Consider the following 15,175-nt stretch of genomic DNA (forward strand, 5'->3'; position numbering starts at 1 on the left):
ACGTTTGTTCTGGGTCTGTAGTTGTCGTTGGTTGGATCAAGGTTTTCCTTTTTTTAATAAAGGTGTAATCCAGGCCGATTTTTAACTGGTCCGGCACCAGACCCTCGTCAAAGGAAAGATTTACCAGTTGAATAATGACCAGGTATGAACCCTGGTCCTGGTTGGCCGAAGCACTAAAAACTGAAAAGAAGGAGCCCAACTATCCCACCAACATAAGCAGTGGGTTATAGGCAGTTGGAACACAAGAGGTTTTGGACATTTGTTCGGTAATGAGCAGTTCATTTGGGATGATTATGAGATTGTTTGTCTTCAGGAGTCCTTGTTGAGAACGCCCCCGGACCTGGACGGTTTCTCAGCCTTTCTGAATCCAGCAACGAAAGGCCCTAGGGGCAGACCAGCACCAGGGCTATTAACATTAATAAGAAACAGAAGATCATTTGAAAATCATTGATACATTAAATCAAAACCCCCATATTCAGGTGCTAAAGATCCAGATTCCTGGATTAAGGATAAAAACAGAATGGCTGGTCATTTGTAATATATATTGGAACTCAGTGGGAATTAGTGATATCAGTTTTTTATAATGGGGATCATGGATCTGATAGGTTTTGTTAAACATTGGAAAACCCAATAATCCTAATATGTTGGGACTTTAATATGACCATCTCGAAGAAAACCCCAAGCTTCAGCCTTGAAAAAAATGAGCTTGTAAAAGAGCTGGAAAAAAAGGTGCTGCATGGGTAGAGGAAGCTGGTTGGCGATGTTTATAATTGCTAAATGGTCAACCCAGGGGTGATATTCCAGCATGGCCCACATGGAAACGAGATGGCTTGAACAAAGTCTTGGATTACTTTTATGTGTTAGAGAATATATAGCCTTGGGTGTCCACGCTTGAGGTGATATCGATGACACACAGCGACCACAGCATAGTAAAACTCACATGTACCAGAAGCAGCAGACCTCTGGAGGAAATCTACCCCTTTCCGGTTGATATCTCCCAGGGATGAAATCGGCTAATCATGGATCCTTTTGACCGATCGGTTTTAAGATTTCACAGTAAAAAAGAGGAATGATCGCAATGCCCTTGATTATCTGAAACTCCTGATGGCCTTTGTAGAAATTGGGAAAGCAGGTGCGTAACCCGACTTTTTACATGAGCATTGTTATGATGCAGAATTAGTGATTGAAAAGAGGCAAGTAAGATCAGACCTAAAGAAGGTAAAATTTGGGGGATCATTTAACTTGTGAAGCCTTGGTTATAAAGCGAAAACCACAGTACAAAAACTGGGTCCATGCACAAAAATACAAAATGCTGAAGAAAGATGCTGAGCAAATGTTGCAGCAAATCTCAAGCAAAAAGACAGGAGATATATGGAAATTAATTCAGTAAATTCTTTATTGCAGGCCCTCCAATGTAACGCTGTGGTAGAAACTACGTTGATGGATCATTTCACCAATCTGTTCAATGCAGGAAGTGGAGACCAGAAGCAAGGAGAGGTGAATTCAAGAATCAAGTGGGCTTTTCCGACTGAGGAAGAGGAGGACATCTTACTGCTTTAAAAAAAATCTAGCAGTTCAAGGGCACCTCGCCCAGACGGTTTATCAGTGCTTTTCTTAAAGAGGAGCTGGAATTCTGGTCAAACTTTTTGGGGATATTGTTTGCTCAGATTAAAAGGTTAAAACAAGTACCAACATCTTGGAAGACCTCTAATGGTATCAATATTCAAGAAGGGCGATAGGTCAGACCCAAAGAACTAAGGCTGATCCCCCTTCTTGATGTTGTGGGAAAAATATTTGCCAAACTGGTCCTAAGCGGCTTGGAGGACTGGACGAGTAGGCCTTGTCATTTTGATTAATGGCACTCTGGTTTTGTTAAGGAGATTGGCACTTCGTTGAATGTTTTTTTAAAAAAAATGTTTAATCAACCTCCTGCATTCCGGTCCATGAAGAACAACAGCATGGTCTACCTGCCATCTTTTGATTTGGCCCAGGCTTTTGACTCTATTGATAGAGACTTGCTTTGGACCAAGTTGGAGAAATGGTGGTGCCCCAAGAACATCCTAGAAGCTATTTAGGACCTTTTATACAGAACCCTCACTGCAAGTAAAGCTGGATCAAAGGGGCCTGTTGTCTTGGTCGATTGAGACATCAAAAGGCCTAAAACAGGGTTGCCCTTTGGCTCTGGGTTTGTTCAATTTGTTTATTTCAAACCTGCCGGAAGCCCTGAGAAAGCCAGTTTTCCTCCCAATATTGATGGTGTACCACTTGATCATTTACTGTATGCGGATGACCTGGTCTTAATTGACCAGACCCCTGTGGGTTTACAAAGTCAACTGAATGCATTACAGATTTGAAAACTGATGGGGTCGGCTCACTGTACCAGCCAGTACCAATCTTTGAGTAGTTCAGTTGGGGTGATGGCGCATTTTTATAAATTAGAAAAGAAATTTCAAACAAACACAATCTAATGTAATAGTAGAGTTTTTTAAAATAGATATTCATTGGATAGGTATTCCTTCAAAAACTCTTATCATCAGATTAGATTGCAAAAGCAATTTATCAAGTGAGCCTTCATCCCAACTGAACTACTCAGACTTTCAGGCTGGCGCAGTGAGCCGACCCCATCATTTTTCAAATAGGTTTGGCTATTGGACAGACACAAGAGAGGTGCCGCACTAGCAACAGCTAGGCCCTTTAAAATAACTAATAGGAGGCCTATTGCCATAGGTCTGATTTATGTCTGCATATTTTGTGAATGCATTACAAACAATTGCTTACAAATAAACGTGGGTAAATCAAACATCTAGATTCTACAGTCGGCTAAAGGAAGTAAATCCAACAAAACATCAAGGCATTCAATTATATATTTGGGAGTGTGCATTAACATCACCTTGAGAGATGCTCCTAGTGAAGCCATGTTGCGAAATAAAATAAAAGCACTCGCGTTTCAAGGAAGACCGCTTCAGAGAAAAAGTACAGCAAATATTCTATTGTCCCTGTGGTGACCTTCTATAAAATGAAGGTAATACCGATCTTAACATACGGGGCTGAAGTATTCTTCACACTTCCAAACAAAATGTGGCATTCTCTTGAAAGCCTGTTCTGGAAAAAAGTTTTGAGTTAACGGAACTGATCAATCATTGCAAGATTGGGAACGTGCCTGCAACAAGGTCTTGAAACGTGTAGACACAACAGTGTAGTCTACATAATTTAGACTTTGCAAAGTGAAGTCTGAAAAAGAAACTGTTAAACATCTGCTGTAGTTTTGTAGAGCTGTCACAGCACTTAGAATTCTGTTTTTGGGGGACTTCTTTGAAGAGACCAATACGGTTTCACCAGAGGAATGGTGGACTATATTCATGCAGGGGGAAAGGATAGCCTTAATCATTGCTTTGATCTCTTACATGGCGAAAGTGTTTGAGCTAATCAATTTACAATAAGCAATGATAGTGACGAGGGTGAAGATAAGAAATCGATTCTTTTGCATTGGTGTCCCAACCCCCTCTGTGGAAGCCACCTTTTTGATTGTATTTTTACTTTATTTTCTTTCTGCTCTTTTTTTCTGATTTTGCTTTTCTTTTATGTAATAAAAGTATTTGGAAGGTGAAAGACTTAACTAAAGTCAACCACCTAATAAAATAAAAAGATAAATGTATTGGTCTGTAAAGTTTATTTATTCAATACATTTTGGTTAAAAATAATTCATGTTCGCACAAGTCGACAGGATGACATTTCTTTATCATACAACATAAATTGTGGTAACTTCATTAATAGTGTATCCTCCACTGCCACTGCTGAGTTTGTCGGGTTTGCCACAGTTGAGAGGATACTGTAAGCTAGTTATGCCATTTCAGAGATATTAGTAGATTCAATTAGTGATTATTTTTCAAGTGGTTTATTCATATGTTCAGTGAGTGCCATTTGCTAGTTCTTTAGCCATACATACGGCGAAAGGAGCACAGGAAAGCTGTGTTCTCACATATTCAGAAAGTAGTGCATTTGAAAGCTGTCGCATAATCAGCAAGTGCTGAGTTTGAAAGTGGTGTGTTCATATATTCAATGAGTAACGCATTGAAAAGCTGAGTTCTCATATAGTCAGTGAGTGGTGCATTTGATAGTGTTCTCTGCACACCTCCAGTGGGTGGTGCATTTGAGAGCTGCGTTCTCATATATCCACTGAGTGATACATTTCATATATAGCTCCTGTATCGTACATATACTGAGTGGTTTATCTAATAGCTATGTAGTCATATATACAGGTTATATTATAAGGGTACGTGTAATACCACAGGTCCTCCATGTAAGTAGTACAGAAATAAAAAAATGACATTTTTAGATGAGGTTAGAGGAGTAACTTTCATAACAAATTGACTATACTATTATTATGTTATGTTACTTTGCATTTATATAGCGCTTTATGTACCATTGGTATGGTCTGAAGGCGCTGGTAGGTTGAACGCCCTTGGGAACCGAAGTTCAAGTCAGTAGAGGGAGTCAAAGGAGCGTGTGAGCACCGGATATGTGTGCAGCTGGTGTGGCATTCGTGAAATAGCTGCTTCTTAGCGGTAGGTGTGGTGGTTGAGAGGTCAATAGTATGTGTTCGTTCTGGCAGGATTTATCCAGACCGATTGTGGCTGCGTTGTGCCTGAGGAGAACGCCTGGCTGGGAAGGGTGTAACCAGCAGTGTTTAGTTAGAGTGATGGGGGGGATTTGAGGCAGATGTTGGTATGAGAACAGCTATACCGAATGGTGTCATAGTATCGCTGTGTTCTATTTGAGTGGTGGTGTAAAGAAGAGAGTAAGCGTGGAGATGTGAATATGGTAGTTAACTGTAGGTGCTTTAGATCGCGCCCACTCCAAGAGTTCCATGAACTTCATCCGTATAGTGGGAAATGGGGAGAAACAAAATTAAACACAGTAGCGGGTCAGGGGAGGATTGGCCTACCACACGGCGACTGGTGCCAGGAAGCGCAGAGAGGCTCAAGGAAGTCGAAAATGCACTGCAATCACTGTGTGTGCTCCAAGCACGCTGGAAACTGGGCCAGCAATAGGGGTCTCCGCCCTGTGCAGGTGGAAATACATGGCCGATGGGCCAATGGGATGTGCTGTGCGGGACGGGAGGAGGGAGAAGGGGGGGGGCAGAGAGCGGGGGAGTGGAGGGAAACGAGGATACAGTGGGAAATGGGGAGAAACAATCAAAATTAAACACATAAGCGGGTCAGGGAAGTTTGGCCTACCACACGGCCACTGGTGCCAGGAAGCGCCGAGAGGCTCCAACGAGGTCGAAATGCAACTTAACTTCTTCGTCCCGATTCACATCTAAACTTTGCAGTCTCAATAGGCCAGATTGCACGGCAGTCAAAACACATTTTTTGTTGGAGACTTTTGCTGGAAGACATCTTCCACCTGATGCAATATTGAAGATCTACCCTTCTACTGAAGAAGGTTGAGAAATATCAGGCCAATTGTAAACGAGCTGTTGTGTTACGACCAAAACATATGTGATGTTGTGAATAAGCTTAGGTGCCATTTGACTCAAATACATACTTACAGTGGAGATAGGTGTAAGGAAATTATTTATTGATATGTTTTACTAATGTTTTTGAACACCGTTTTTTTGTATAAAAAGTGTTTGGATGTGTGTGAATGAAAGCTTGTATGTATGGTGAAATGAATTTGGTGATGTGTAGTGCATATGAATGTATGTGCTATGTGAGCAAACAGTGTCAAGAAGCTTGATAACATTATTTCGAATAAACTTGTGTTTGTAAATAGTATAGTCAATTTGTTGTGAAAGTTACTCCTCTTACCTCATAAGGTCATATATACAGTGCATGGATCTAAATAAGGAATTGATGATGCCCATGAAGCAGGGGCAGTGGTCTGGGGATTAAGGAGCTAGTACATAACAGGCCACACACCTAACATCCTCAAGAGATGCCAACTATAACAGGATGTCCTTTTTCACAAGACCCATATGCACATTTCTTACCCGCTGGTAATGTCAATTGGGCATGCGTGTATGGCACCACTTGGCCTTGGGAGCCAAAAGTAGTTCATGGAAGCTGTTGAAATCAGCGTAACCAGGTTGTTGGAATTAAGCTAACTAGACCCTTCTAGGCTACGCCCAAGAGTGAAATGGCTACCAACAATTTCACTTCCTGAAAAGTGGTGCATTTGAGAGCTGCATGCCTATAAATCCAGTATATAGAATTGGAAAGCTGTGTTGATATTTTCAGTAGAATTCTCCTTCTAAAGCTAGATAGTTAATAATTCAGTAAATAGTACCTAATACAGGTACTTATATATTCAATGAATGGTACCAGGGTCCAGATATGTACTTGGTTTACTCCCCGTAGTAGTATCCAGTGAAAATGTTGCCAACAAAAATGTAGTTGGTGAAAAAACCTCTGCAGTGAAAAAGTGGGCAAGCAACAATTGGTCAAAAATACAGCTGAAAAGTAGCCAGAGATGCAGTGCTTCTAGAGTACGTGTTGGGGTTAAGGAGGGTTTAGTGGGTTTGTGATTGCCGGGGGTTAAGTATAGAGTAAGATTTTGGTTAAAATTTGGTTAAGGGTCGTGTTAATTGTGGCTTGACTGATATTGTGGTTTAGTTAGTGTTTAGGGTAGATTAAGTGTCAGAGTAGAGTTTGTGGTGAGACTGGGGCTTATGGAGTAATGGTTGGCTAAGCGTTGAAGAAAGGGAGGTTGGAGATGGCTGGTGATGTTGGTGTAGTATAGGGGTAAGGATAAACCTCGGGATTAGGGTAGAGTAAGCATTAGTGTGTTAGAGTTGCGGTTAGGGTAAGGTTAGGATTAGGGCAAGGGTTATGGAATTTGTGGCGTGCTGGTGATGGTATAGGAGTTAGGTTCACTGTTCGTATTCTATTTACATGGTGTTTTTTGTTAAATTACGTGAAAATAACATGCTTTAGCGTGCTGACGGGTTGGTGTTAGGTAAGGGTTTAGGGTAGAATGAGGGTTGTAATTGGAGTTGGGCTAAAGGCTATTAATAGAGTTTGGTTGATTGTAGTGGTTTTATTAAATGTTTGCATAATTCTGAGTGTTACAGCCCTGTTCTTTTGTTTATTGTAAAGAGTTTTTTTTTCTCCCGCACTTTGAATTACTTCTATTGAATGACTATATTTTTTAAAACGACCTCCTGCTGGCTACTTTCCACATGACTAGATTTTCCTGGGGAGTTTTCCCACATAGAACCCGCCAAATCAGGCCAATACGCCCAACTGAGAAAAACTGGGACTAACATGTACACATGGCGATATGGTTTCCCCTTTACGCCACGTGCACTGCTCAGGTGATGGGGTTAGACCAGTAGGACCGCTAGCCTCTAGTGCTGCTATGATAAAAGGATTTACCGGAACAGGAATTGCGAAATACGAAGAATATTTACATAGCAAAAAAAGGTTTATTTGTTTTGGCTTGACTAAAAATAAACCAGTTGTGAATGTTTGATTTTACTCCCTAAAAAGTAAATTAAATCCCAACTTTTCAAAATTGTGAGTAAAACACATTTACCTCAATTTCTTTTCTGGGGTCCTGATTGATGTAGTCTGTGTTTGTTTGTTTATTTTGGTGGTTTGTATAGAGCTGCGATGCTGGCTTCTGGCTGTTGCAAAGATGCTTTATTTAAGACACAGGTACAGGCTGCAGTGATGGAAACCACCACAGTAATCCGATTGTGGGTAAATGTTTCATATAGTAAGTCTGTGCTTGTGCGCCAAGCCCTGACGGGTACCACAGAAAGGCCTGATCCCTTCCACCCCCAATTCCCTGTGGTGCAGTCAGGGCGCCTGTAGTCTATTCAGGCAGTGTGCTGTTTGGGAGCTATGCATTCATTGAGTGGTGCAGTCTAAAGCTATATGCATTGCCAATTTTCCTTTTAGTGTGAATTGTTCTTTTGCATTTTATTAAACTTAAACATTTCTCGTTCCCTTCTGCAGTGTTATTGTGCCGTGGTAAAGCAGTACAAGATTTTACGGGCCCCGACTGCCGTTTTATCAATTTTAAAAAGGGAGAAACAATATACGTGTATTATAAATTAGCAGGAAGATCATCTGAACTCTGGGCCGGAAGCGTAAGTACTTTCTACATCCTCTTTGCATGCAGTCGCTGGTGGTGTGCTGGCTTGAGAGCGGCGAAAGCATGTTGCCGACCATGTTTTCGGAGAAGAGGTGCATAGTTTGTTGTAAAGGGCGAGTGTTGCCACACTGCCCTGCTTCTAGGCTCAAGAGGTTGTCTCCAGTGAGCTGGAGGAAAAGTCTTCCCTCCGCCCGTCACTAACTGTGCTGTCGCTCTGCTTCCAAGAATGACCCCTATCCTTTGTCAGCAACTAACCAAAATATGAAGTTCAAAATAAAGAGGGATTACTCTTGGAAAGTTAAAAACATTTCCCTTATTATATATATGGGAGGGCAAAAAAGGAGCATGGATTCACTGCCTGGTAGCGCTGCATTAAGCAGCAATAGCCCATTTTCTAAGGTGTACCATTTTACATGTACTTTCATTGTGTGTAATAAATATATATATGCGTGTGTAATAATATTTATTTTTGTGTGCTTTTGGTTAAAAGACAATAAAACCATAAGCACATAAACAATTATACAAACAATAAAAACCAAGAGAACCCATGTTTTACAGAAAATCAAAGTTAGAAATACATGATAGTAAATGCTTTAAAAATAATGTTTTCCCTCTTCGTACCCTACAAAGCCTATAATTGCTTAAATAATAAGGATGTCTTTAGGATGAATACAAAATTTCATATAAATGAGTGGTGCAAAATAAGATAAGTCGGAATTTTGCACAATATCTCTCTCCATATGTAAAATGCGGCTGCTGCATATAAGATAGGTTCCGCACCATATATTGTAAGAGGATTCAATTCAACACTACAGCTAAGTCAATGCCTAGTCTGGGATACTGAATGGAAACCCTTATTGATATATCTTTATGTCCAGTTCATGCGTTCTGGATGACTACCCCTATATAACACCCCTCTCTTAGAATCCCCCTGACCCCACTGAGCCAAGAAGTAGGTTTGTTTTGCAAATTTAAAAGATTTATTTGAAAAAAATTAAACAATGTATAGATATATCACACTTTGATAATAAATTAATAATTGGATATCACACTTAATCTGATATGATAAAGATTAACAACGGAGAATCTGGCACTAGCACACTTGTGAATAGGAACAGAAGAAGAAGGTGGTAGAGAATGCTTTATATAAGTTCAGATGGATGTAAGGTTGAATGCAATGCAAGGAAATGGAAGGAAAGCACACAGTTCTCAGAAATGCAATCAAACGTAATTCAGTTCACCCCAGCAAGCTTAGACTACAGAAGTTGGAAACACAGGCCCAAAATGCTTTTACATGTGCTGGCAATGAAGTGAAAAATATGCTAAAATGCTTTTAATTCCCTCTAGGAGGTTCAGGGTGAGTGAAATATACTTGGGATGAGTTCAGGCTCACTTTAGCAAGGATCTAGGAATGACTAGCAGGTTAAACGAATTTCTGGCAAATGGAAGGCAAGCAGCAGCAGATTTTTACACGTGAAGAAATGTGCAAATCGCGGTAATATTCGCGGGTGCGCCGGGCGCAATTACAGAGGAACTACAAGGACTATCACTATCGTTTTGGGGTCCTAGGACAGCCTAGGATCTCAGCTTCCAGATGAAAGTTACTGCAAGTCTCTAAGACAAACGGTCGCGGAGATATGAGCGATTTTGTGAAGGTCGTTTTTCAGATTTGAAATTTTAAAGTTCAAAAGACAAGTGCAGCTTGCAACTAGAAAATGACAGGTGACAGCTTTACAAATGACAGGTGACAGTTAGGAGGCAGTTCTACTTAGATTAAAATAGATTGAATTATATTATTTTAACTAAGAGATTGGTTCTGCACAGTTTGCTAGGTACTCACACTATATTCTTGAATTAAATGGGCCTCGCCACGGATCTGGTCAGGTTTTAGACTGGACTCTGGTCTCTGCACTTCACAGTGATCTGGGTCAGCTCTCTCTGGTTCTGGATTCTGGAGATTGATGGGTTTGAAGTCTGGATCTTTCTGCACAGCTTTCTCTAGAGATTGATGGAGGTAAAGTATGGATTTTCCGGCAGAGCTTCCAGCTGCAAATGGATTTGAAAGTCCCTATTTGTCCTGCCTGTCTGATTTTATGTGTTTTGAAAATGGTTGTGTGTGCAGCATCACTAGGCTCTACCCCTCTCCACTTGTCATTGGCCAAGCTTTCATTTCTCCCCTGATTGGGGGAGCTAAGTTGTGTCAGAGTGATGTCATTTTACAGCCTGCAGAAAGTCCACTCCTCCTGTCAACTTGCACACAAATCTAGATTTGAACCAAATACATATTTTCAGAGGTACATATTGTTTAAAATTACACGCACCCATCACATATCACAGGAGGTATACCCTTGTCCAAATCTGCTCTTCCTGGGAGCTTGCATTCAGAAATGGCAATATTTGCACTTTTTAACTGATTTTGCAATTTCGGACATTAACCCAAATTTACACACATGTGCGCAAGGAGTATGGACATTAGTTGATGAAGTGTCAGATTTTTCACATGCACACATTTTGAGTAATATCCTCTTTTCCGCTAAAACCCCCCTGAACATACCACCGGGTCCTAACACGTCTTAAAATGTGGGCAGAAAAATCACAAGAATTATGGTATCATTTAAATAATTTTCACAAGTCCGTACTATGAATGATCCATCTTTTTAGAGTTAGGTTCTGGCCCCAAAGGGGTCTGGTTTCCCCCCAGCACAAGGTTGAATTTCTGGTTTTTCCAGTTCTGCCAAGCCAGCTTGCTCTCACAGGCAGTGCTCCTCCCCTGTCCTTCCAGGAGGAAGCTCCATTTACGACTCCCGCCAATAAAACATTTGCCTGAGTCAGGACAGGGCTTTGTTCAGAGCTCCTGTATTCTGTGGGGGCTCCCCTTAATTCAATTATCAGAGAGATGGCATATCCATGTGTGGCCAGCAAAAGGCAGATAGGCCTGGGAACACAGCTGTGACTCAAGTTTCACTCCTGATGGGGGGGTAGTTGCCAGGCAAAATTGGAATCTCTTTAAGCCAGTTTTTAGCTACATGTCATTTCTGTTCCCCCTTTTTCTGCATTCAAATAAACTAACAATTTCACATATGCAGCTAGAATGTTGATTCTAAGTTTAAAACTATGACATTTAAACAATTGCAACGTATGTGACACTCAAAAGTAGGTCACTCAGTCAATTTAAACATTTCGATTTTTAGTGTCTTTCAGTCCAAATTTACTTAAACTGCTGAAATCCACAGCTCAGCCAGTCTTGTTATAAACCTTCAAGTCACTTCAGAATATAACTTTAGATTGTATCCACCTCTCAGTAAGTCTTTCTTTGGCTTGCTTTGGGGTAATTTATTCAGTTTTCTACAAAAAAGTAAAATCTGGTGTTGTTTTAAAACGCCGGCTTTCTGATAGTGGTGAGTACTGGTACTGCACCCCTTTTTGGGATTTAAGAAAATGAATTCCCAACAGTTATGGGTTTGCTTTTGGCAATTGCCATTCCCAATGGTTTCAGACTACTGTGTGGGTAGTCCAATGGTGGTTTTAGGCAGTGTCCTTCTGTGCCCATAACATCGGCAAAAATGAGTGGCAGCCTATTCTTCATGCATTTCCCTGTGCATTTTCTGGGAAGCTCTGGCCATCATGATGTTTTCCATGTCAGTACTGCACAGTTTTGAGGTAGGGCTCGGATGCATGGGTAAATACATCCCACAATATGCAGCTCCAGAATTGGTCTGTTGTAACGCTATCCAAACTAGACACGAGTAGAGAAGCCTTTTACATACTGATCGATCAGCCTGGGACAACAGGTAAATAAGTGGTGAGGGGTCTCAACTTCTTCCACACAAAATCGACAAAACCTTTTTTCGTGAGGCACCCCCTGTATAGTGTCCCACGACCTCTCTCGTGGGGAGAATATTAAACCGCATATAGGTGATGAATCTCCCAATTTGAATAGTGCATGGTTTAATTAGATAAATAAAAGGAGTGTCAGGAATAAAACCCTGTCTTGAAAATTCAACAAGACTTGACTTATTATGAAACCTACTAAAATTGTGATTCACATCCCACACATCAGAATTTTCCTTCAGTTTCTTCATGTCCGCTGGGGAATTGTATTTTGTCTATTCGTAAAGCGCCCCAAGCCCTTAGGCAACTGGGCGCATGTCTTGGGTACACAAGGTTATGTATTTAAATTACAATTATAAGAGTTGGTCATATATTTACATTACATGAATTACATATCTACATTATACAATAATTACATACTACAAGATTTACAGTGTGCATTTGAACAGGGAATCAATCAAATCTTCAATATTTACATGAATCTCATTCAAGAATTTCAATGTAGTTTCACAGAGATCTTGAAGATAGAAATTAGAAGTTGCCCGAAAATAATGCCCCACAATGAGGCCTTTCAGGGAATTGTAACCAAGGTTGGGGGTAGGGGTGATGGAGAAAAACCACAAATTTGCAACGTTGAAGTGACCAAATAGCTCTCGGGGACACTAGACCAAGCTCCAATCGTAAATCTTAAATGGGAACCAAAATTGGGACCCCAAGATGGAGCGTAGGATCTTTGCCTCCAAGGTCTCTAGGCACCTGATTTTTGGCTCATTGATAGCCACAGTGCCATACAAAATCCCCGCAACAATACTAGTTCTATACACCAAAATCAAACCCTCAATGTTATATCCGCCCTTGCTACATTTCTTAAGGGTCCCCCATTTAAAAACAACCTTAGACATAATAAAATCTCTATAGTAAGTGTTAATAGGGTGGTCTTTAACCGGGATACCAAGATTTAGGTAGCTCTCGATTACTTCAATGGCCACACTACCCAACTTCCAAATATAGCAGTTTCCTTTTTTCCTTGCACTGATGCCAAAGATTACAATTTTGGTTTACGAATGTTGATGGCAAGGTTGTTTTGCCGAGCATAGGATACAAGAGCATTAATGGAACGTTGAAGGCCTATTGGGGTGCGATCCACCAACACAGTGTCATCCACATATCCAAACCAATGCCGGAGGGAAGTTTCTCAATCCACCAATTGCCAAATCCATATCGGATGCATATAAATTAAAAAGCAAGGGCGCAAGGACACATCCTTGTTTCAGTCCATAATTGGTGCTTATAGATTTGGACACTAGCCCACTCTGATTCATTCGCAGCACAACAGTGGCATTGGAGTAAAGCTCTCTAATAAGGTACAAAAATCTAGAGTCAATACCCGAATCAATCAGCTTGGCTCACAATCGATCATGTGGCACCATATCAAATGCATCCGAGAAATCCACAAAGCAGGTGTATAGCTTTTTCCCCTTTCATTGTTCCACTTCAGCAAAGTTATATAAATACGAAGTTGGTTCTTTTTGCTTTGCATGAAATGTCTTCCGTATGCGGTCGGTATTATTTTGCTCTTGAGTAGATATTTTGGAGAGCTGTATTTGTGTTTGAGATGTTCTGACGTGGAGTCCTTTTGGCATAGCTGTCCCGATCTCAGGGGTCTGCAAACGGCAGCTCTACAGATGCTTTGGACTACAACTCCAAAAATTCCTCACCATTCACTTTGGTGGCTTGGACTGGTAGGATTTGTAAACCAAAACATCTAGAGAGCCAAGTATTGCAGACCTCTACCCTGTCCTATGACCGTGCATTTAATAGCAATGGGGAATCTAGCGTTGCTTCTTTAACACTGTTCTTGCTTGTTTAAGTTCCCATGGACTTGGTGGGCCTCTTTACGGAATCATTGTTTAGCTGATGTCACGGAATAAAAAAAATCTGCACGTGAGTTCTGCTAGTTACTGTCAGTCCAGGAGCCCACATTCGGGAGGCGGTCAGTAACTATGTGGCTTTCTTTGGTGTGCAGCGAGAAGGTTTTCTTGAACTAGACCTTTGCAGTGTGTGTGTGTCCATTATTCCGTCTAGTATGAGTGACTCTTTATCCTGGCTTTGCTAGTATAGTCAATCATGCATTTATTATCTTCAGAAGCGTATTCCATTCTGCTATGCTTCGTTCTCACCAGAGCTTTGCCGTAGACTGGGTTATGCTGTGAGTATATTGGCATCTCTCGGAAACACCGCTGTTGGTGTTGTGTGAGTTTGTGATGGTCTGCTGGCAACTGTGTGAGAGAGTTTGTTGAGGTATGTGAGCTCTTGTTGGGGCTAAAGTACAATGTTTTAAGTGGTCTCTTGTGGATCCTAAAATGGTTTGTTGCGGGCTTGGTAAGAGTCTTTTGGGGGGCAACCTGGGGGGTCAGGTGGGTGCCTAGTGATTGTCTGTTGGGGGCTCTTTGGGAGTTGGTTGGCATCTCTTTGAGAGTCTGCTGGAGCTATATAATGGAGTTCTCTGTGAGTCTATTAGGGACTACGTGCGGGTTTGTTGGGGTCTCTGTGAGAAGCTTCTGTGTAGTAGGTTCTGTGGACTCTGAGCGTTTGCTGGGGGCTCTGTGTGAGCTTCATTGTGAATATGTAGTGTTAGTGTAACACACTATGCGAGTGTGTCCTTCTATTGCTCTTAGACTTTAAACGCCGCCGTGATCAGTGTGTGTGTGTGTGTGCTTCTGTAGTCCTTTTTACCTGCGGGTTTGGCACAGGTCCTGGCAGAGAAGAATGGTCGTACCACTGCTGGGACACGACTCATTCATGAAACATTGTCAGCAACTGAAAGCAGAGAAGTGCATGCAAACTGCTTCCAGTCTGGAGAAGCAGCGTAAGGTGGGGGGGGCACGCTTCTAATGCAAACATTGGTGAAGGAGTGACAACCTAGAATGTAGAAAACAGGGTCCGTTTTAAGTTGATATTATTTTTTTTTTACCGCGAGAGGTGCCCAAAACTCGTCTCCACCCATTGATGAGTTGGAATTATGTGTACAATGTAGCTCACTGCAAACCCTGCTGATTCATGGTGCAGCTCCAGGCTGGGATCACAGTACTTGGTACAAACCCTGAACTACAGACTTTGGTGGTTTTGTGGCACAGTGCGCCTTTCTGCATTTCTGGTCCGCGATGTGATTTCAATGTGTAAGTAGGCATTATCGCTGCCCACTGCAGCGGTGGAACTAGGCTCCCTTTGAGTGACGTTTCCG

At 41.4% G+C, this 15,175-nt stretch overlaps 1 protein-coding gene across 4 annotated transcripts in view; it reads left to right on the forward strand.

Moving 5' to 3' along the window:
- Positions 1-15,175, forward strand: part of MIA3 (MIA SH3 domain ER export factor 3) — a 1,311,327-nt gene that overhangs the window by 27,629 nt on the left and 1,268,523 nt on the right. For all 4 annotated transcript variants that reach the window (XM_069608611.1, XM_069608610.1, XM_069608608.1 and 1 more), the window contains exon 2: positions 7,962-8,095. In XM_069608611.1, the coding sequence (XP_069464712.1) occupies positions 7,962-8,095 (134 nt within the window). The remainder of the gene's footprint in view (positions 1-7,961; positions 8,096-15,175) is intronic.

Source organism: Ambystoma mexicanum, chromosome 4q (assembly GCF_040938575.1).
Source record: "Ambystoma mexicanum isolate Mex_15411 chromosome 4q, UKY_AmexF1_1, whole genome shotgun sequence".
Taxonomy (NCBI): Eukaryota; Metazoa; Chordata; class Amphibia; order Caudata; family Ambystomatidae; genus Ambystoma; species Ambystoma mexicanum.